Raw genomic sequence first — 23,689 nt, forward strand, 5'->3', positions numbered from 1 at the left:
GCACTGAGCCACTTAGAGGAGAGGTGGGAGATGCTGAACACAGTTTGTCAGAACCAGAGTATCAAAACACAGACAGCTCAGGGTAGGACTGCTCGTAAACCATACTTCTTATTGAAGACTAGACTTTAAAAGAATGGTTAACTACAAAGCATAGCATTAACTGGGACCTGGGGAAAGATTTAATGAAGCAACGGTAAAATAGGCAAAGAAACGCAGGGGGAAACAGCAACTAGCATTTTAAGATCTTGCTTAAAACCTTTGCAGCATACACAGGGCAGAGGTATTGTGCAAAGCTGCCTGCATAACGTGCCATACCAAGACTGTGCTGCATCACTCCCAGCTATCAGGGAGTGATGCTGAGATTTTAAATAAGCAGCACCAGCAGAGTCCCTCGTGTGATGAGGGGATTTTTAATGTAAAGGACCATTATTGCAGCACAAGTTCTAATGCAGTGTCCTCTCTCTCTGCAGCACAGCATTATCTGGAGAGTTCCTGATGACAGACTCACATATGCTTTCAATTTGTTTTGGTTTCCATTATGAAAACCCACAAAGGAAAAGCTATGCAGCAAAGTGCTTTGGCTTGCCATTTGTTAACATAAATGCAGATCCCTCTGTTGCACAGGGACCACCTCTGCAATAAAAAAACCCCATAAATATTCCTGCAGCATACTAAGAAATCCCCCTGAAGTCAAACAGGAGGTTCCCAGAACTTCAGAAGGCAGGCATTGCCTCTCCTCAATTCTGACTGTAAAGGAAAGAGAAGTTTTAATGCCCTTCAGCAACAGAATGTGATCAACAAGGATGCAACAAGCAACAGTTTATTTGTAGAAAAATCCTTTAAAATTTACTACAATGTAAGATTAAGGAAAAAATAGTCTTAATATATATACATACAATATATATAAACAAACACATATCGCACCATGAAAATTACATGCTTTTTAGAACAGAGAATGGATCATATTCCCTCATATCAATTTTAAAGTTATCACTGCAAGAAACCTTGCTTCCTTTTTTTTTTTTATCCCCATCAAAGTTTTCAAGTACAGGAAGTAAGTAATGCAGGATCTAATAGTAGAAAACCTTCGTTATACACAAATTACAACTGACAGCTAGACAATATTATTCTGCAGTATCCAACACTTGTGTTTTCTGAACTCTATTATAATGATACGAACTTTTACCTGAGGTGCATGGAAATAATGAAGCATGATAACTGGCAAGTTTAAGAGATTTTCACATTATGATTTGACTGTAATTGAAGGTGATTAGGTATCACATCTATACCTATAGTACTGGCACAAGAATGCTCTGCATGAGTCATCACCAATGACTTAGAAGTGCAGGAAAAATTAACAGGCAAGCACCACTTGCAATGATAAGCATGCAGACAATTTGAGTGAAACAGAGGTAGCATGTTCTTGTAACTCCAGCAGGGTCATTCAAATCAACTGCACTCTCCCTTCTGCAAAAGGCACTCACTTTTTCAGCTAAAAACTATGCGCTTAAGTTTGGTCAGATTGACCACAAATGGTGGATTTCTCTCCTTACAAATATAAAAAAATGTTAAGCAGAGAACACAGTGAAAAGAAAAAAAAAGAATGTAAGAAACACACACATAAGGTACTATGTGCTATTCCTCTCCCCCTACCTTTTGTGGTGAGAATTATATAAAACAGTTGCAGTGTGTAATCCAAAAGTTAAGACTTTCCAGTTGAAATGGCAGTATTAAGCAGCACATTCTCAATCAGAAATAGTTTAAAACCAGCAGAAGTACACCAGTCTTTTTAATAAAGAGCAACAATTCACAGTTAGGAGTAGAAAGTTTATGCACAAAAAAGATGGTGCCAGAGAAGGATCCTCTGTTGCAAAAGCTCATAAATTACAGTATGCACTGCAACTTTTATACTGTATTTTTTATCCTTTCTGCACTTTGAAAGGATGACCACACGAAACACCTCCTCTTACCGTGACACTACAGAACTAATTGAGTTATAAGATGTGCCACTGTTGCAACTAGAGGCATAAGCCTCTTGACCATTAGCATCTAAATTAATTTTGAAAACAGAAGATGCCTTCAGTAAGAAATCAGCTGCATCTCTGCGACCTAATTCCCTCAGCTTAGACATTAGTATGCCTACAGTGCTGTCAGGTGCATTACTCCATTCCTGCAGAAGGGCATGAACTGGGCTTGAGAGAAAGTAATTTTGTGTTCCATTATTTGTATTGTACTTCGCAACAAGATCAGGGAGGCCTAGGTTCATGGCAAGAAGGCACCAGTCTTTGCCCATTGGATCAGGTGGATCCAAAAGTCGACTTAGTTTTCTCCTGATAAGTAGATTCAGATCAGAAACATGAATATCCATTCCTAGGCTTCCCTGGGAGTAAACATCAAGACACCCAAAACACAGTATACTGCTAAAGCTCTCTCTATATCCCCCCATAGTGTTAGTTAGTGATGTCTCCTTTTGACTCTGTGCACGGAAAAAGTCTCTAGGCTGGTAGACCATTACTGGTTCATGATGCTCCCTCAGCTGCTGAGGACTAAGGTAATACTTGCCGGTCAGAAGACCTGGTAAGGTTGTGGCTATTAAGTTATCAATGGTGCTGCACACAGAATCCAGAAGTAAACAGCACTTGATCTTCTCTGTTTCCAGTCCTCTAACTTGAACCTCTATACCCTGCCCATGGTTGACCAGCAGCACTAAAAGCTCAGCTCCACGATTCATAATCTTTGATCCATTTACCCACAGACGTATATCAGCATCTCCCTCTGTGCTCTGCTGATGAATCCACCTGCAGAGATTCACCTGAACTTTATGAAAAATTCCACAAGGAAATGGGGTAAGATGTTCCACAGGAACGATTCTAACACCACCATAAATCAGCACTTCATCCTCCTCATCTGTCCAAGACCTGTGGAGGTTGTCAGTCTTTATGAGAGCAGGAATATCCACCATTGCTCCACTGCTAAGATCCCTTGCACAAATATCCATGGCATCCAAAATCTGTATCAGTTCTTCCATGTCACTATCTGTCACCAGACGTTGGATGTCCTCTATGGTGTACCGACCTCTATAGTGATGGAGGGCTTTTGGGTTCTCCACTGACAAAACTTTTCCAAGGACATTAGAACAGAGCCAGCGAGGATCCAGAAGCACAACATCTTGGACAGTTTCACTCTGCATAATGTTAATCTGTTTATAAATATGAAAGTTACTGTTTACATCTTGTGAAGTACAAGATGATAGCCCATGTTCTCACCTTCCTAACAGACTGACCTCACCATTTGATTAACACTGCTCACAGGAAAAAAAACAACAATGCATTTAAATATATGTCAAGTACCCAGAACAAAAACTGATCTTGTTATTTTCCACTAGTAATGAAACGATTAGAACTCAACAGCTGGAAAGCTTATTCATGCCCTGCAAGCTATTTGTATGCAAAGGTGTTATCCTACTATTCCATCTTTAATGGACACATATAAATCTCTCATATGAAGTGAACATTTCTTTGAAGGTGATCCTTTTCTGGGTCATTGATATTCTTACAACTATAGCAATAAACTGTAATTCTTCCTGTCTCAAAGAGATTACACTGAACAAAACAGAAGCCACAAAACATAATAACAGAAAGAAATAATAAGCATTCTCTACTTCTTATGATGTCTTAAGAGGAAGAGAAAAAAACCAATCAACTTTTAACATTTGCTTAAACTCATAGAGCAATATTCTACCAGAATAGTATCTTGCAAATAAAGAGATGGAATTTAGACAAAAATACTTACTTCTCCTATGCTATGTAACTGTTGTGCAATATGCCGTAGGTCATTTTCACTTGCTAGGGGATTAAGATGTTCATTTACATCATACACAAACTGCTGCAAGGACATCAGCTGGTTGGGTCCATTAATTTTTCTCCAGGAAGGCAGTGTGGAGATTATTTTTTCACACAGGTGAGTCATTGGTGGGCATGTCTTAGAAAAGCACAGAAAGCATCCATTTGAGAATAGTGGTACCCTTTTTTTAGTGGAGGTCTAATCCATTCAAAATGAATATTCAGATCTAAAGAGTTTTCTTTGTGCTGGACTCTTACTCTTTCATCTGGCATCTATTTGCCATAAGATCTGTCTACCTTTTCTTAAAAAAGTGAATTGCAGAAGCCAATTTTTCACTAAAATAAGCAAATTTTCCAAATATCACCATGAATGGCTGTCATGCATCTGTAAGTTAATGCTTATTTCTTAAATTATCAGAATTTATTTAGAATCTGTATTCATCAGTATCTTTACAGGACCAATTTACTTCAAAAGGTGAGACAGCTGGGTACTAAATAAGATGAAAAAATGGTACTTTGATGTATTGGTTGTCTTAGACTTCATGATGCCTTCTTGTTACATTCTCAAGCCACAGCCTCCACTTCTTATGCAGTAAGCCCCTTCAGATTTCAGCTAGTGACCATAGCTATAATAAAGCTTCCTTAGAGAAGAAAAGCTTACAAAATCAAGAGACCATCAGGAATGTAAAATAGACTGAATTTTGCATGAATTCAAATATTTTCCTCAACCCACTGAGAATTAACTCAATAATACAGCCACTTTTAATCAATTACAAAAAAAAGTGGCTTCAAAAGTAGCTGCAGATAATTTTGTTGGTGCGTAAGAAAATATTAATCCATTTAGCACAGGCTACAAAAAGTTGGGTCACCCTTAGTATGGAAATCTTCATGGATTCATGGTGGTAACATCAAATCATGGCTAACACTTTACCTTTAGTCTCATATGCATATACCTACACATACAGGTACAACTGCAAGCAATATTTTCCAGTTAAAATATGAAGTCAAAATATTCAGTTTACATATCCATATTTAGAATTATCTTTCTAACAGTTGAGAAAACTGTTCTACTCTGGTGCGTTTTTAGTGAAAAAGCTTTTTTATAATATATTTCTCTGTTTCTGTATAATACTATGCTGATTAAAAAAAAAACCAAACAACAAAAAGGGGGGGACAATGCTGGAATCCAATTAATGCCAATGAAAAAACAAAATTATGACTTTAAACTAAAATCTCAAATTGTTTCCTTGATGTCAAGTGTTTGTTTATCACATGACCTGTCAAGTGTGCTGTTAGAATATTGGAGCAACGGTGGTTTTGTATGCTTCATTGTTCTCAGTTTGAAATTTACAGTAGATTATTACACAAAACGTTCACATTTTGGCTGATCCAAACCAGACCATTAGATACTACTTACAGAAATTATCTGGCTTCTTATTTCTTGCAAGTGATTTCGGAGAAGCTTCATATCTTTCGACCCAGATGCTCCAGCGTCCAGGACAAATAACTTTTCTGAAATTTGTAAATCATTTCCAAATCTAAAGGAAAATAATTATTATTAACTTAGTCCCAAATCCAGTTTATTTCTTAATACAATTGTACTCCATTCTTAAAATATACTAGAGTTGTTTTTCCTTAAGGAATGATGAAGTTTAAGTAATGATGATGCTGAGATATTTTACAAGCACAGACACCATAGCTGCTATATAATTTTCTTGAAAATAAGCAGAGATATTGAGAGAAAATTGTTTTCTTGCAGGATGAAGAGTGAATATGCATAAGAAAATTGTAACCGCATCACATGACTTGTAATTACAAAACAAAGCATTTTGCTAGAGAAGAGATTACAAGTATTTATTCTTTTTAAGGCCTTAATGTGTGTTGCTTGTTTTTTTCTCACTTTAAATAGTTCAGCAGTCATTGCTGTTGACAGCTCTCTTTCTCACTTCCTTTTGACTTTTCAACCACACAAACCTGTTTGCCTAGTTCTGGACTGAATTGCATTTAAAAGGATTACAGCACCAAAGATGACACAGGTATTTTTCTATTGGTTTATTTCAATTGATTAAGATACTGCTCCGCTTCCACCCTTCCCCCACTATAGTGCTGGAATTCCTACATCTGTTTCTTGTACAGCCCAGACAAATGTGTACACTCGCAGGTATGGATGATTTTTCATACCCAATGTTTCCCACTTACATGCTCACTCACTCTGAATATAAGGTATTGTTACTTTAAATAATAGTATGTTTATGGAAAATTCCCTATTTCCATCTATCATTAGCATGTGCTCCAGACATTTGCTGAAGAATTTCAGAAGTTTCACTAACTTCTAGGTACTTCTTGGATGACCCTGTCACCTGTGTGACTCCACAATGTCCAGCTTCTGCAAACTGTGTGGGGAGTACTTCCAGACCTCATTTATTTTTTTTTCATACCTATCCTAAATCAGTGAAGAGGTTAGTTCTTTGGTAAGGTTTTCTCTTTTGCATCCAGAGTTTTTAGCTGCAAATGGCCTACTTTTCTGAGACCAGTGCAAAACCCGAGAACCAAGATGCTAGACAGAAAATTGGAATGGGTCTTTGGATACAGTTTAGTGTTTACAGGGTGAGACTGCCTACACCACAATTAATTTTGACACCACTTGGTTCATTTTAGCTTACTCAGGGCAGCTTACTCAGTGTAATATTGGCAAATGTTTCAATGTTAGCACAACATATGCTTCCTGAACATATTGAAAATATTATAATACCATATAAGCCATATAAAAACCTTTCACCTATTCCAATGCATTTTAGTATTTTTCTTTCCAATTAGCATGTTTAAATACTATGTTTAAATACACTTCCCACTTACCTGTTCCTGATTTCTTTCAACAAGGAGATGTCTTTGTCATACCAGAACTCTCCCCCAGCAGGCCGAGGCAGATTCACTATGTCAGCATGTGTGGCAACCAAAACAACACGCAGGGGACTTTTCAGCTTTCCACCAAATGCTAGAAGAGAAACAAAAGGACTCCCTCACTGTGAGGCATGCCTATGGAGATGGCTGATGCTGAGCCAGAAAATCAGAAATACATTTTACATTTTTCATACCAACCACTTTTTTAGTGATTTAACAACTCTAAGCACAGCCATTAACAGTATAACTGCTGGTGCTCTGGCAATTATCTGCTTATAGGACTATCTATATAAGGCCCAAGTCGCTAGACTTTTTGAATAACATCAGATACATTTATACTGCGTTACTTTATTGGTTTAACAAAAACAGTCATCAGTAGCACTAATGATATAGCTACTAACTACACACTATGACAGTTGTGAGGAAAAAATAATTAGAAATAGCAGCCTCTTGAAAGGGTTTTTCATAATCTTTGGACAGTCCTTAATATTACAGGTGCAGAATGGAGGACTGTAAGAACACAAAATGTCTACAACATTCATATGTTGATATGAATGCTATTTTGCAGTACTTACACCAACAATGACCTCTCACTTAAGTGAGAGTTAAGTAGGAAAGCCTGGCAGAAGCCATGAAAAAGAATGAGGAAAAAGAAAGCAGCAAGAAAGAAAGCAAGAAAGAAAGCAAGAAAGCAAGAAAGAGAAAGAAAGCAAGAAAGCAAGAAAGCAAGCAAGCAAGAAAGAAAGAAAAGAATGATACAAATGGCATGAATAAGGTGACAGTATGGAACACAGAGTTTTCAATCTTTTCTCAAAGTCATATTCCAGAAAAGACCAGACATACTAAACTATTTTTAAAAGAGACAGTACACCCAATCCTGCTCTTTTAGCCTTAAAAAAAGTCACATGGGAAAATATGCTTGCATCACTGCTCAGTTCTCACCAACTAAGAGCTACATATTTTTGCTGGAAAGTTATTCCGAGACTTATAACTTTTCTGCAAACATCAGTTACTAGATATTACTTGAGAGATTTGTAGCAATACAGAGATGCATGGGTACCCAGACTGAGCCAATCAACATAAACACAGATTTAAGTGAAGTATCTAAATAATGCTGATAATCAGATGAGCAAGAAGAAAGTAATAGCTGAGACTGAGGAGCTGTGAAAAGCTTTCGGCAGTTGCAAATTAGCTCTATTTGCAGCTTTGTCACCTTTTTGCAAATTTCTGAGCTTTAACTTTCATAGGTAATTTACTGTTGGTTAGATCCAAATGCTGATATTATTAACATTGTAACTTGATCTAAAATAGAAAACAAAAGAATGCAGATGCCTGAACTGAAAACCAAGGGTTGGCCTTGGCTCATTGGCTGGCTGAGATGATGCATAGCAGAACACAGAAAGAGAGAGAAAATAACTCTTTACACAATGGAAGTGTTTAATACATTTGTCTGGTGAATCCCTAGCGTTGTTACAAATGTCCTTGAGTTGGATCCATTGGCTGGAATAATCTTTCTGATCATAGAACCAAGACACATGTCAGAGCTTGATTACTCCAAGAAACTGTAACAGTCTGCAGACCAGTACTCAGCTACAAATGCAAGGAAGTTATAATTTACTGTATATACACCTGGACTACCAGATCTTTTAAGAAAAATGTTATTTAAGTTAATTTAAGTTTGCCCACCAAATAACTTCCAGTAAGCCTGAATATAAAACAAATAAAATTACTTAAAAGCTGTGCAAAATTGGAGCATATGAGAAATTTACAAGAAATATTGATTTCAGTGCATCAATACCAAAAAGTTATCATATTTGAAGTCCAAATAGAACTCTAGTTTAACACAGGAAAGTTGCACATACTGAGGGGTAACGCTGTTCCATAATACTGTTCAGACCTTTTGTCACTGACAAGACTAATTTATGCTGAAAATATTGTTTATTGGGGCTAGATATAAGAGGAATTTAAACAATGTGTCTAAACTTGTTTTTGAATGGTTCCAGCCTTCTGAAAAACTCTGAACAGCCTATCTGACATAACACTTCATCTGCCACATACAGATGTAAATGCCACAAGACATTGCACTTTACTTTCTGACACTTCTTAATTGAACTAAGTGGCGTGTGCAACTCTTCTGGCTTCTTCCACAGATAAAATTCCTTTTTGCCAAGAAATCTAATATAAAGTTTTTTTGAATACCTGGGGATGAAGACACCCGACACAGATGATGTACAGAGTTGCAGAGAAATACAAGCAGCTTTATTCTACAGCTCTCTAATACTTCATTAACAAGCACAAAAACATACCGATTGGCTCTTCAACTGGGACCAAAGATTTCAGGAAATTTAGCCAAAAGGTCACTTGGTTTAACTGGATTTCATAAGGCTCCTCAAGACTAAAAAGCACTATGTGAATTGCAGTGTGATCATTTGCAGCAAAATAATCATAACAGCAGAAGTACACAGGATTCCCAGAGAATTCCCAGATGCTGAAATCACCAACTCCTGAAAAACAGACAAACAGATGAAGAAATCACACTTCATCAGTAAGCAGGAAATATCTTCTGGTCATGGAAATACAAACAAAACATTTAATCTGATTTAAACTTTCACAAACATAAACTATATGCATGTGAGAAGGCAAGACTGAAAATGCAACCATGAACAAAGGGAAGAAGTTTCAATTTCATAGGCTTAGCAGTTGGACCCTCAAATTCTGTTTCCCTCTCACATTCCTGCTCTTGGACATTTAGCTGGATGCCATATGTAAATGTGTGTTAAATGCATGCAGTCTTATGCAATTAAATTGAGCTTTGCCTTGAACAACAGCAGCAGATCTTTTAATTGTCTTGAAAACCAAGAATACTGGCTCCCATTAAAGCATAAGATTTTTATTAATTTATTATTCTTCTTAACATGCTACCACTGATTTTAAAAACCACTTAAGCACATTCTAAAAAGAAGCCACTTTGCTTTACAGAATTGTACTGTTCACACTGTGCTGGTAAATCAGGGCTGAAGAATCACCAATATTAAGGGTTCCAAGAGCTCCACGATTCTTTTCCCATCTGGTTTAGCTTTGGGTGAGAAAAGTGTTAGTATGTTGCACTTCCCAGATGCACCATCTGATTAGGGTGATGTCTGCGGCACTTGTAGTACTTCTAATTAAATAAATGGTGATTAAGATGCGCCTCAAACTTCTAGAAGAAGAGAAGTCAGAACGCTCCAATCTGCTCTTTTGTGTACATCTGCTCAGAGTTCACCTATGTGTACACTTTGTTCTGTATCAAGACAGTACAGAGAAAGAAAAAAAAGTCCTTCTGACAGTCCATGGCACAACTCTGTCTCCTGCAGAATCTGACTGGGCTTCAAATTATACTGAAGGAAGAAATTGGTCTGCACAAAGAACAAGCTTAAGCTGCTTGGGAAACTCTTCAGCATCTAGGATAAACACTTTGTCACTGCATTTGTTACTGTGCACTCATAAGCAGGTTTCTGTCTCCAAACAAAACTCTTGATTTATACTAACTCAGCTTCAAGACTGCACCTGCTAAAACATTTTCCTTATGAAAGAGACCTGACCACCTATATAAATGACAATTAGTATGGCTGGTGGAGTAGAAGCACAGTTTGTGTGGTCCCAGAGCCAAAAGCCATGTGAGTACTTATGACACCTTCTGTGATTGACCCCTCTTACTGCTAACTGACTTCAACTGCAGAGCAGTTAGTTTCCTTACAAAAAAAAAGAAATTAAATCAGAAGCTCCACTCACAATGACTAATGAGCTCTAGGACTCACCAAACATAACATGGAGTGAGAATAGTGGGATATATAATAGTGGGATATATGCAGCTTTGAATAGCTGGGAATATACTTAAATGGTGAGGACTAAATAAGACTAAATCTGATAAAATCCCCAGATGACATAGGTGAAGAAGCCTTTACACTAGTAGCCACTTTGCCGACCTGCTCCTGTCATACCAAATCCCTCTTTTCTACTCTCCCGTTTACTCACCTCTAAAATGTTTCTATGCAATACTAGAAAGATCTGATATGAGTGATTAAAATGTATATTACAACAGCTACAGAACTTCAGGCAGATTTACTTTCTCAAACAACCTAAATGTCACCAGTGTTGGATGGTCAAACACAGTCACTACTACACCAAGTCATTATTTTCCCCCATTTTTATTTAAAAAAAAAACAAGTAAAATGGCATTAACTGTCCTGCAGCATTAAGGCACCCCAGCCCAGGGCTCTTCTTACCATGCAAGCAGGCATTCTGGATGTCAATGGCCTTGGTGGACTGATCGTCAGAAGAGAAGTGAGAGTGATGAGCAGGTGATACGAAAGTTTCTAATACCCCTTTGGTCAGGCCTGGCTCAAACATCATACTACGGCTTCTCACGCTGACATTTTCACAACCAGGATAAAGATTTGTAATACTTACTGAAACTGGGTCAGGGAAAGGAAAAATGAGATTACAAACCATGTGAAAATCACAGCAAGATCACTTCAAAACAAGTATGCAAGCCATAAAAGCAGATTAAAAAGCCCAAGGTGCTCTTCAAAGAAAGATGATGTCCATGAAGCTGTGGGCGTATACAACTACATTCTTATTCTGAATGATGAAAAGGAAAATATTAGAATGATCCTATAAAGCACTTATGTCCATTATCAGATATAACTCCAAGTGGGAAGCATTAAAAAACCTGAAATTTATGTGTATGAAAGGTTTGAATAGTTAAAGTTCTATGTTGCAAAGATACACTACCTTTTGTTTTTTAGCTAAGGGCTACAATTTCATGGCATGACCTATTATTATTGGCATGAAAATGTCATATATTCGTATTATTGATTCCTGTAAGTAATGATAAAAAAATATCACTGTGTAACAAGTGTCTCTGGAGTGCTGAGGGAGAAAAGCAGGCCCTTAACCAAAATTATTTTACTAATAAGCAATTTTTAAGTTTCTTGTTTATTCAGATTCCCAGAGTGCAAATGAGAAACAAAGGGCTTTTTAACTGATTTGCACCATCTAGTGGATAAAGATTTCTTTCCGTTACTGGTTGGCAAATCCTAATATTTGTGTTATACAAAAGAGATTACCTGTTAGCTGTAAAACTACACTTTCATGTTTTACCTTCTAGTGTCATATTTTAAATCTTTTGGCTCTTGTAAATAAATACTTATTTATGTTTCACACACTTATTTTAACAGATTTTAAACAAACATATAAACAAACAAATCATGTGACCAAGTACAGACCAAATTGTGCTGATTTAAATATTTATCTGATTATGTCACTCAGCCCATAATAAAATTTACGTGCTATATAATGACTTAAATCCCAGAAGAACATATACTGAAAGAAGCAAAACCCAAACTTCCAAATGCTAAAATAACACCATAGTAGCTTTGTATGTATAGAACTGTACATCTTTCTGGCTTTATATCTAGTTAAGCTATTTTGAAGGGCATGCTTCAAATTCACCTTTATTTCTACACTGATTTGCCAGTGTGACTGGCAGTCTTTCTGATTTTATGATGGTGTGAGCGCATTATACCTCTTCTTTGGTTCTGTTACCAACCAACACAAAACAAATCTATCTTAAGTCAAACCATTCCTGTACTGCCTCCAGGAACGGATATTCCTTGAGTGATTTATCACCCTTTGTATGAATGACACAGTAAATTAAGATAAATAAATCAAGAACTTTTGATTGATTAATTTAATCAAGTTTTTTTTTTTGTTTTCACAGATGTGAGGCCCTTGCATTAAGTAAACAAGAAATGCAGAAGCAATCTCTGTGGCATGGACCTTGCCTGGTTAAGCCCCTCTGTGAATGCCCTATAACTTCCCCAGGTGAATAGAGAGAAAGTAGAGATGAAAACTACTACTAGCACTGCTCTAATATGACTTAAAAATGATGCACAAAATCCAAAGCTGCAAGCATTATCCAAAAGTTTTTTTAAAAAAGGCAACCCTGGCCTCATTTAAAAGTTACACAATAAGACCACTTCTGAACATCAATTCAAACTTGAGCTCCTCAACATGCTTAGCTTGCTTGTGTAAGCTCCCAGTGTTAGAAAAGGAATCTGAACAAACATTTCACTGGTCTTTCCACTGTCCCCCTGTGGGTTCTTCAAAAACTGGGCACACACTTAAGTGTAAACGTAGCTAGTGTCTCCACACCTTGTAGCTCTTCCCATTTGGTACAGGCCAGCTTGTGCTACATGAGCAATTTATTCCCTAGTATTTGCAAACATTTATTTCCATTTAGAAAACTTCCATTTTCAGCTTGTTTGAAGATGATTTTAGACACCTCTAACTGGGCTAATTCAATCATCTACCTTAGGGAAAAGCTCTCCAAGGCATCAGAGGCAGTTCTGAAACCTGTTATTGTTTAAAAATCACAGAGATGCAGCAACTGTTCCAATTTTGCAGTCTTCATTGAAGTTCCTCCAGCAAAAAGGAGTAACAAAAGCTAGTAATGACACTGATGTCTGCAGCCAAGTATCTTTTGTGAAAAATAAACAGCAATGTTTACAAGTCCTGTTCTCCACTCTGCAAGTTCACTTATGCAGCATGTAAGCAAACAAAAACTTTACTCATGTATCCTTCACACACACTGGTCCTCTTCCTCTGCCTATGCACAGAGAAGTCAATCCCCTCTCCCTTTTTCTTTTGTTTCTTACATGATTAGACTGTCCTCTCTTTTTGCAGTGCAGCCAACGGCTTCTTCTTAGGTGCTTAGAGACTAAGAGGAAACTGTTTTCTCATACAAATGTTGTGACTCAAAACCATACCTGAAGGTTTGGAAGACAAAGGAGATGGGGGGAATCTGCTTGAGTTTGTGGAGGAGAGTCTGGGCCTACGTCTTCGGAAAAAGCTTCGTAACAGGCCGCACTTGAGGGACTCCACGAGGGTGGTTTTCCCAGTGCCAGAGTATCCAAACAACTTCAGTTTGATCCGAGGCTGTGGATTCTGTGTGTGCCTCAGTTGCTGGATAAAAATCCCGCGGTGAGTATCCTAAAATTCAACATAAAGAAGAAATCAGAATGCGTGGCAGGGAACTTCTGCCTCCCAACAAATTCAACATGGGGTTTAGAGACACTTTCTTGCCAGAGTGGTGGTCATCTGGTTCATCATGCAAGCCATCAGTTACTAGACAGGCAGACAGAAGAGCTGAATGCTCACTCACAAGAGCCACCTTGATGTTCCATGAAAATTGCACATCTTCAGGCTCAAATCAGTGAGTGGAATTATTTTGACCTCCAATGGAGAGGGCAAAGGCGACAAAACTAGCCTCTTTCAGTGCCCATTCTCCAAACCATCAGTCTCAGAAGGTTAACTAATATACATACTCTCATAGAATATACATGCAGCACTGAAGAATTTTGCTGTGACAGCTATCACCTGAACCATCCAACAACTCAATGTGCACTTCTTCTCTTCTTTACATCAACTTTTTCTGTGCTTCTCATGTTTGGGTGAATTTCAAGGAAGTAGAGAGAAAACAGAAAGTGTGAGGGCAGAAGAACTAGACACATCTTCCCTTTCTTCATTCCCCCATTTGGAGCTCAGAGAGAGGCTCTATTGCTCTGCATTTGCACCTAATTTACAAGTAGGATGAGCCCCTCTGTATTATAAGCATGCATCAACTGAGGTGAGAACTTTGACAGAAACAGTAATGCATACAATTTTGTTCCTTCCTCACCAGCAGGCATTTATTTAGTAAATTAGTCACAGTGCAAACACAGCACTGTTACAGCTAATACTGAATCCTCCACAAGAGTCATGATGATAGTAGGTTCTTCACGTGTCTGTTTTAGAGGCAAAATACTTCACAAGCACCAAAAATAAGTGTAAGGTATGCTCTGTACTAGATGATATTGACCATTTTAATTAGTACTAGAATATTTTCAGTGATTAGATATAATTTGTTAATTGCAACTGATTAGATTCTCTGTTACAAGACAGAGAATTTTTCCCCACAAGAAATTTTTCCCCACAAATATAAGGACGGGCCTTCAGTAATGTATATCCCACTTTCAAGAAGAGAGTTACAGTTTACTAATATTTCTTTCAAAAGAAATCTATTTGACCTTCTTCCTTTGTTCTAATTTGTATTATTTTCATATTTTCATTATGAATAAATCACAAATTTCCCTGCCTGCATGCAGACACAAGAGTTTGGTGTGGGGATATAACTATGCAAAATGGAGCCTATTACGACAAACTTTACAAAAGCAGTCATTGCAAAGAAAGTCTGAGCTTTGCACTTCCTCACATCTTCACACACATGTAGTTTACAATCCTAAGAAGTACAGATTTGCAGGCCTGAAGGATATGATTCTGCTTCTACCTTGGAAATACACAGTGTGCACCATCTTCTACTAGCAATAGAAATGGTCATTTATTTCCGTTTCTCCAATCACAGACTCATCATTATAATTATAACAAAATTATTTTAAGTGGTCTGTCTCTTGCCTGTAATCTCAAGGCAAGCAGCCTCTGAACCTTCCCAGCATGAGTGATGCAGCCTGTCTGACTAATCAATGTGTATCAGATGTGTCAGACATACTGCCTTGCAACAATCCCAGGTCATCTTTCTGTTCTAGTTGACAAGACATCTGGATATACTGAAACTGCAGAATTAAAAGATGATATTGAGAACTTTTGCAACTATTCCACATAGTATTGACATTTTCATAAGGGTCACAAACCCCCCACTCTTCATAACCATAATCTAAGTGAAATGGTGATGGTGAGGAAATAAGTCATCTTGGGGGATGTGCTAATTCTTAATAGTTTATTTTCTACTAAACACCTTAGATGCTTTGCTAGGCACTGTCATACACTGATAGAAATAAATCAGAGGTGCAGATTAGCTTAGCCAGCTTCTTTAATATGTACATACTGGCTTTAATTGAGGGCATAATTTCAAATTAAAAATATAAAAAGGAAAAGGAAAAAAAGACACCATTGCAGCAAGGAATTTTGCAACAGCTTTTAGAATGGCTTTGATGAAAACCTCACTTAAAATTAATGCATTCCCAACCTTTTTAAGTCTTGCAAGCAGACTGGCTACTTGTTCATGCTGCTCTGCTCTGGCAAGATCTTCTGCTGTCTTCCCATCCTGTTAAAACACAAATTATTAGCAGCAGTTCCTTCATTTTTCTTTTACAGAAGGGCATCTGGATGCCACTGTAACAAGGTACTTTGAATTCAGTCTGAGAGCAAATCAACACTCCTCCCCTTGAATTCCATCTCTCTGCTTGCCAATTAGAGGGTTACAGTGATTTCTAGATATTGCCCACTGAATAGATATAAAAGCTCACAAAGAAGGGACTCATCGGCATATTGACTCACATGAATAGCAGGTGAATGTTGACCAATGGATGAAGACTGACAGTGGCATATCAGCCACTGGAGGATTCCAGAAAGCAAGAAATTTGTAAGGGATGCAGTTTAAATTGCATCAGTAAGTTTAACAGTAAAAGCATAGCTGCCTTCAGTATTCTCGTCTTGCCATTTAGTTACCTATGTTTCACAGATCAGGAGTTTAATATTAAAGAGACTAAAAGAAAAACTGCCCACTGCTTTGACTCTTACAGCTATCTTATGCTACTGTACTGTTTTAAATTTTGGTAAGAGCTAACTAATTTCGGAGTACTTTGCTTATTTCACTATCTCAGACAAGAGAATTAGAAAATACATCCACAAGCAAAACAGCAAGTTAGTTTCTTATTCAAGTGTTCCTGCAAAGTACAGAGTATCTACACACTGGTATAGCAATAAGTAATCAAAACTGACATATACACAGGGCTTGATTACAGGATCCATCAATGAATATTTTGCACCTACTGGTAATATTTCATTACAATTGCTCACTGGCTCCCTATATTGCAAATCACACAGCCTGCAAGAGCTGATCCTGAGTCCAAGTGGCATTTGCAAGCATCTACATCCAAAATTTTTAATCAATCTGACAATTTTGGAGAATCCAACAACATGGTGCCAGTTAACACATGAGCACAACAGATGTTTTGGGAAAATTTTGAAACATATGAAATGATTGTATACTCCAGGAGTGGAAGGTTTTCTATTGTTGATAAACACCATCCATGCAATCAAATTAAAAATAGACTAGTTCCAAAATGTGTTTTAATCCAGAAAGAAGGCAATGAATTCATAATACAGCCCAATTACTTAAAGGTGTTGGAAAAGTTAGCTGCTCAGAAATGGCACACTGAGAGAAGACAAAGGCCATTTTTCTTCTAAAACTGCACTGGCTCAGAAAGAGCTGTTAATGAAGTTTTCAGAACAGTTTAACAGTCTTCTAGCAAACCAATACAAAACTGAAATATTAAAATCATAACATGCAAGTTCCTCTGGTCCTCTCCTCCTTTTTTCTTCTCTCTGCCCCCACACTGCTGGAATAATGGATGGTTATGTATATTCACTGTAGTGCTCCTGCTAGATTTAGTATCAGCACTATTCATTTTGCTATGTCCTTCAAACTGACCTAAACTGAAGAGACAAAATGTACTTTTATCTTGAAAGGACAGTGTCCACATAGGCAATTATACCAACACAGCTGTCAAGACATAAATGAAGTCCAACAGCTCAAGAATTCCCCCATCTCTCTTTTATTTCATCTCTACAGTATGTCGCAGTGCAAATACATATACACAACGGGATGTAACAAACAAAAAAGATAAAACAGGTGACAAAGGAAAACCATAGAGCATCCTAGATAGAAAGTCTGCTGCATGTACATTTCATTATTATTAATAAGGGACATGGCAATAATAAGGGACACGGCAAAAGTAATTATTAAGTTCTAAACTTATTTAAGCCACAATTCCAAGTTTATTGGCATTCTCCTCCTACATAAGATCTTTTTTTTAAAAGAAAAAGCTGCAGTGCTAAATCTACAGGAAAACAACCCAAAAATTATATTTTCTACTGAATGGGTAAAGCAAATGATACGGAAATTTTCTTCTTTCCCTCCTCTGTTTCAGCCATCTCAGGAATAATTTGTTAGGAAAAGAACTCTGAAAAATGTGGACTCAACTAAAATCTGATGACAATATGTCTTCCTCATCCAGAGCAGTAGTTATTTCTAAGCAGAATACATTGGTTACAGTGAGTAGCAATGTAGAATGATCTGCTGGATCTGAATACAAAACATGGTTAGTTTGTTCAAAATGCACGTAATGGTGTGCATGATGTCTATAATTTATCGTGCACAGGATGACAGACACTTCATTCCTGCTGTGGGTTTGTCATTAGGAGGATGTTTCCCACCTTACCAGAAATGAAAAATGCCTTCAGTGTTACTAACTGGAAGCAGTGGTGCTGGCTGATTCTGACATGAATGATTTAGTTTACAAGGATACTCGCATGCTAGTTCACTCATCCATGCAACCACACATCTCCCTCCATAAAACCAGAACTTTTTAACCTCCTTAAAGCAAGAAAAATATTTAAGATACATACAATGCATTAATATGTTTCTCAAATGTGATGTGAAATGATGTACATCTTAATGAAGTGACTCACTATGCTTACAGAAAACACAATAATACAAGTAATTCTTAGATGAAGAAATTATTAGGTGTAGATGAGATGGTAGCTGTACTGTAACATAATCAGTTCCAAATTCAGTTGCAAGAAGGGAACAAATAGACAAGAGAGATATAACAAATACTACTCATGATGTATAATATACAATAGCTTTTTATTTTAAGTTTCAAAATGTAATGTCCTTTTCCTATAGCTGTCTGTGAGTTCTTTTTCTACTTTCATGCATAAAAGAAGAAGAACAGCATCTCTCAATACTCACAGAAGTTAATGCTTCTACATTAGCACCGGTAAGGCAAAGGAACCGGACAACATCAAGAATGCCATTGTTTGCTGCCAGGTGTAAAGGTGTTCTTCCATACTAACATGAGAAAAGAAGTGTCACTACAATGGTCAAAGAACTTCACTTCAGATTTCATGAGTAATAATCAGACATATTATACAATTACACATACTGACACACAGGAAAACTTTTGCAAAAACTGCAAGAAAGATTACTTTTGATTGCAGCTTAAGCACAACTGCCAAAAGTGCAATTAAAACAAAGATTAGATGACTATTTAAAAGATGGGGATACAATTTTCTAGCTAAATCCCTCAATACTGTGGAGGAATCCTTTACAGGTTTTTTTTTTTGCTATATTTGACAATGTCTTTTAATTCCAGAAAATTTAATTGCCTTTTTACTTAATTAAATATGAACCACTTAAACAACACTGATTCCTTAACCTTTAGAACTCTGTGCTCTGCTTCAACCCAAGTACTACTGAAGATTAAATATCTCCCCCTCTTACCCAAAGAAATATAAGGAATGAATGAAAGAAGGCAGCATGAAATAATGTATTTTTTTGGTGAAGAGGGAAAGCGTTGTTAAGTATTACTCTTCCAATTTTTCTTTTTTTCCATGAACCTCTTCACTGACAACAGGTTCTCATGACATCCACTTCTGGTTTTGCATGTTTAAAGCTACTGTTACAAAAACTACAATTCATTCTCTGCTGGTAGCCTACTAAACTTTGAAAATTTGGTAACTTTATGAAGTGAGTAATTTAATATTTTGCATTTGGCCACTCTGAGAGACAGAAGAATCAATGAAAAGACTTTTTCATATCAGAGAACTTGAAAAGGTCACCTAATGCAACAGGTGAGCTAATAAACAATGTAGTTCAGCATCCATATTCCATTTACCTTATTAGGGACATCCAAACTACAATTTGCTTCACAGAGTGCCATCACAATAGGCACATTCCCATCTTTGCAGGCCACATGTAAGGGAGTGTTGCCATGTCTGTCTTGGAAATCTACAAAACATCCTTGACTGATAAGAGTTTTAACTACTTCTACTTGACATCTCCTTACAGCAAGATGCAGGGCTATATGACCATCCTGAAATAAAGAGACAGCTTGTGAGATCAAATAATGCTAAAAAGCAAAACATTTAGTAAAGTCACAACCATCTCAAGTAACAGGGTGCATGCCCTTGCCTCAAGAATCACAATGGTTTTTAATTTGAAGGTGGAGGCAGGGAGATGCACCACATCTGTCAGAACAAATAAGCCATGAGATGAAAGAAAATTTCTGCTAAGCCACTGGTCTTTGCAGTGGAGCGGATGAAATACAAATACACATCCTCTTCTAACAGCTTTCCTTGGAGGGAGGAGAGTGATCAACAGTAACAACCAGCTGAATATTGTAAATTCCAGACAGAAGTTAGTGATGCAAAAGTCATGTAATTTGCTTTCTGATCAGTAAATTTAAAGACAGAGCTTTCTATCTGTGGAACAACTTAGAGAGACAATGTATCTGAAAAAACAATTTAATTCTTTTAGAAGCGAAAACTTTTTCTGAACTAATTTTAGTAACTATTTAGTTAACATTACTAGAAAAGGTAGCTAAAAGGCCAGCCATAACAAAAATACACGCAATAAAATGCCAGATTTATTTATTGGGATTACATAATGACAAATGAAAATTGATTCTGAACCAAATAGAGTCATATTTTTAAACAGTTCTTTTTGGAAATGGGTGTGATTTATCCAACCCATAGAAATCAAAGACCAACACCGAATCCATCTTTTTCTCTTAAAAGTTAAGACGTTAACAGTTTGTTGCCAAATACAGAACCTAATGTTCCTGCAATTTTTCAAAGAGTGTTACTCATGAGATGATCAATGATAATGAAATGATAGATCAGCAAAAACCCAATCAGGGAACAACAATCATCAGTGGACAACCTTAAAGACTATTTCAGCCATCAATAGGCCCTGTGTGAACTGCTACAAAAATTCACGTTGTGGAAACAATACTGACTTGCAGCACTCAAAGGAAGAAATTGAGAGATGTCCCTGTGATCTCCAGACATAACTAACCTTGTCTGTTGCATGAAGGTCAGCCCTGTGTTCTGCCAAGCATTCCACAATATCATGGTAACCCCTAGCAGATGCTGTCAGGAGTGGGGTCTCCCCTTCTTTGTTTTTAATGTTCACATTGCAACCTGCTACACAGAGTGCTTTGGCAACAGAGTAGTAGCCATGCCAAGCAGCACAGTGCAGTGGGGTTTCTTCTTCCTATGAACATCAAAAATCAAAAAACAGTACTGAACCAAACTTCAGGAAAAACAATGCCCCAACTTGAAAATACAGAAAAGATGGTATATATAAAAAAAGACAGTCTACTAAGTAAGTCCTGTAAAAATATCTTGTAATTTCTAATGGTGACATTCTAAAACCAAGAATAACTTCAGTTGACATACAAGTGATTATGGTACCTTGTATGTCAGGAATCTTACTTTAAATCTATCCATGCTCCTGAGGCTAACTATCTTGGTTTTCTCACTTGAAAACTGACCCTTGTTCACAAACAACTTCTACATGTGCTGTGACTAATCCAGTGTCTGAAACAGATCGAACACCACAGAGATGCAAAGACCACTAGACGTGCAGTTAGAGGGAGGTCACTCTGCTTACCATGTTGAGAAAGCACATCTCAATGTTCTAGGAGTGAAGACACTTAAAAACCTGAGTCCTTTAAAGATGCATCACAATGAGCCTTTGCAATTATCTGCATTTGGAGTTCAATTGTGACTGAAGTACTAATTTGCTTTTTGCTTGAACCCAGGAAACTTCAAAACATTCAACTTCAATCCATTTTATGTCAGAGCAGTTTCATGGAACACCATTAAAAACCTCAAATGTTTCACAAAAACATGCTGGAAGTCACCCACTGAAAAAGCAGGGAGAATTAAAACCCACAAAAAGAAGTAGCTCTATCAAATTCTAAGAAATGGGATATCCTTTCTGTACCGGCAAATATCAAAGAGGATACAACCGAGGCTGATAATAGCAGAGGAACTGGACCGTATTCAAGGTTTCTGTAAAAATCTTGAGCATGTCCTCCCCTTCCTCAGCATAGGGCTCCTTAAACAATGAAAAGGGAAGTCCTAGAGGATGCAGCACTTGGGGAGGCTTGTGGAACTCACACACAGAGTCAAATTTGGGTCAAATGGATTTTCTTTTCACATTAAGCCTTTTCTTCCTTGTTTTCTTTCAAGAGTTCAGACCTCTAAAGAAACCCTCCTGAGCCCTCCTCTCATTTTCAAAAATGAGTACTTGACAAAAATCTATGACTGTTAAAACCAAGCAGAATTCAAGGCAAAAACTAATAAAAATCTTTAGCTGAACTCACAGAGCACACACCAACACCCACACCTTCACAGAGTTGTTTCTTCAAGCTTTCATTTTTGAGAGAACCTGTGTTTTATAGCACTGGCTGGTTCTCTCCGTTTTTTCACATAATCTTTATCTATTAAGAGCTATCAAAACCTCTGTAATTCTCGTTTGCAATACGAGATTTGAAGTTTTGACCACTAATATGAAGCCTTATTTGTTGAAAAAAATGCGAACAGGGTTCATGACTCACCTTGTCTTGAAAGTTTGGATTGGATCCAATGCTACAGAGAAACTGAACCACATCCACATGCCCATACCGAGCTGCCACATGGAGAGCGGTCTCCCCGGACTGCAATTACAGGAGAACATGCCAGTGTAATATCCTCTGTCACGCCATGATACACGCTGCCTGTACACCATGCACAGCCTGAATGCCCTCAGTCCTGCACAGGATACCGCCCCCTCTCCATTGCCCAGCCACACAGCTCCACCAGCAGAGCTTACAAACGGGTTGTATGTGACAGACACACCACCAACTGGCAGGTAGGTTATTTCTTCAAAGGCTTTCTTATTCCGGAACTTATTTTCCTACTTTATTTGTTCCAGATCACAGCCACGATGGGATCTCTGAGCAATATGAGGAGGAAGCTGTGCGTGCAGTTGTATGGAAATAGATATCTCATTTCTATTCATAACATTTCCATATGCTCCCCCCCACCCTGTTTCTTCAAATGTAAGGAGCTGGCCTAACACATTTGAATACCCTGGTGCATTTTGGTCACTATGCCTAACTATTTGCAACACTTTCTTTTTTGAAATTATATAAAACAGAAATGTTTTTTTATTAAGAGAGTAACTTCTTTCCTAGCAGCCTTATCAGGAGTCAAACAAAAATTTCCCTAATGTACCTTGCCTTGCATTAGTTCCCTCAACAAAGCAAACTGTGTTTCACAAGTATAATTTCTTCTGTATTGGAGCTTTGGCTAGTAAAAAATCATTGCTATGGTATAAAAATTTAACAGCAGCTAGTTTCTAGGGCATATGTTGCTCAAATAACACTGCCAAAGACAAGGTAAGTGCTCATCAGCAAAAAATTGTTAGGCTTCCTTATACTCAACTTAATAACAGTCAAATTTACTTGTCAGACAAAAGTGGTTTTCAATCAAGAGGAATGAAAAACCGAATCACGATTTCACCCTGAGTTCCAATGAGAAATCAAGTCTTCAAGGGAAAATTAATTTAGGTTTGTACTTCCCCACCTACCCACCATGTACTCACCACATTTAACAGGCACACTTGGCTAACATTTGTCAGGAAAATAATCAGTACATCCAGCTACTTTAAAGCTCTGTTATCATGGCCCTATATGTCAACTTAGAAAACCATACTACAAAAGCCAGTTGATTTCTTGGAATATGGCACAGCTGAAAACCATTTCAACTGAAAGACCTCTGTCTTCTAAAGTTATAGGAAGGAGCCCTCTATGTAAAAAAGAAGTTATTTTCTTACTTTATCCTTAATATCCAAAGGACATTCATTATCATTGAGAAATTTCAGTGTTTCTACATGTCCATGTCGAGAAGCCCAATAGATTGCATTAGATCCAGCCTGTCAAAAATATTTCATTTCAGATGTTATTGATCAAGTTAAAACCCTAATTCTAGATTTTCAATTGAGGTACATGTGC

At 37.4% G+C, this 23,689-nt stretch overlaps 1 protein-coding gene across 2 annotated transcripts in view; it reads right to left on the bottom strand.

Moving 5' to 3' along the window:
- Window positions 1–830: 830 nt before the first annotated feature.
- Window positions 831–23,689, bottom strand: part of DAPK1 (death associated protein kinase 1) — an 82,819-nt gene continuing 59,960 nt past the window's right edge. For both annotated transcript variants that reach the window (XM_066181716.1, XM_066181717.1), the window contains exons 14-26: window positions 23,512–23,610; window positions 22,253–22,351; window positions 20,704–20,901; window positions 19,523–19,720; window positions 18,598–18,696; window positions 15,808–15,885; window positions 13,553–13,775; window positions 11,009–11,197; window positions 9,050–9,247; window positions 6,699–6,837; window positions 5,260–5,380; window positions 3,793–3,981; window positions 831–3,199 (exon numbers count right to left, since the gene is read on the bottom strand). In XM_066181716.1, coding sequence (XP_066037813.1) covers window positions 1,967–3,199; window positions 3,793–3,981; window positions 5,260–5,380; window positions 6,699–6,837; window positions 9,050–9,247; window positions 11,009–11,197; window positions 13,553–13,775; window positions 15,808–15,885; window positions 18,598–18,696; window positions 19,523–19,720; window positions 20,704–20,901; window positions 22,253–22,351; window positions 23,512–23,610 — 3,063 coding nt within the window. In that variant the 3' untranslated portion in view covers window positions 831–1,966. The remainder of the gene's footprint in view (window positions 3,200–3,792; window positions 3,982–5,259; window positions 5,381–6,698; window positions 6,838–9,049; window positions 9,248–11,008; window positions 11,198–13,552; window positions 13,776–15,807; window positions 15,886–18,597; window positions 18,697–19,522; window positions 19,721–20,703; window positions 20,902–22,252; window positions 22,352–23,511; window positions 23,611–23,689) is intronic.

Source organism: Chamaea fasciata, unplaced genomic scaffold, assembly GCF_029207755.1.
Source record: "Chamaea fasciata isolate MVZ Bird 193981 ecotype frontalis unplaced genomic scaffold, bChaFas1.0.hap1 SCAF_4, whole genome shotgun sequence".
In the NCBI taxonomy this organism is placed as follows: Eukaryota; Metazoa; Chordata; class Aves; order Passeriformes; family Sylviidae; genus Chamaea; species Chamaea fasciata.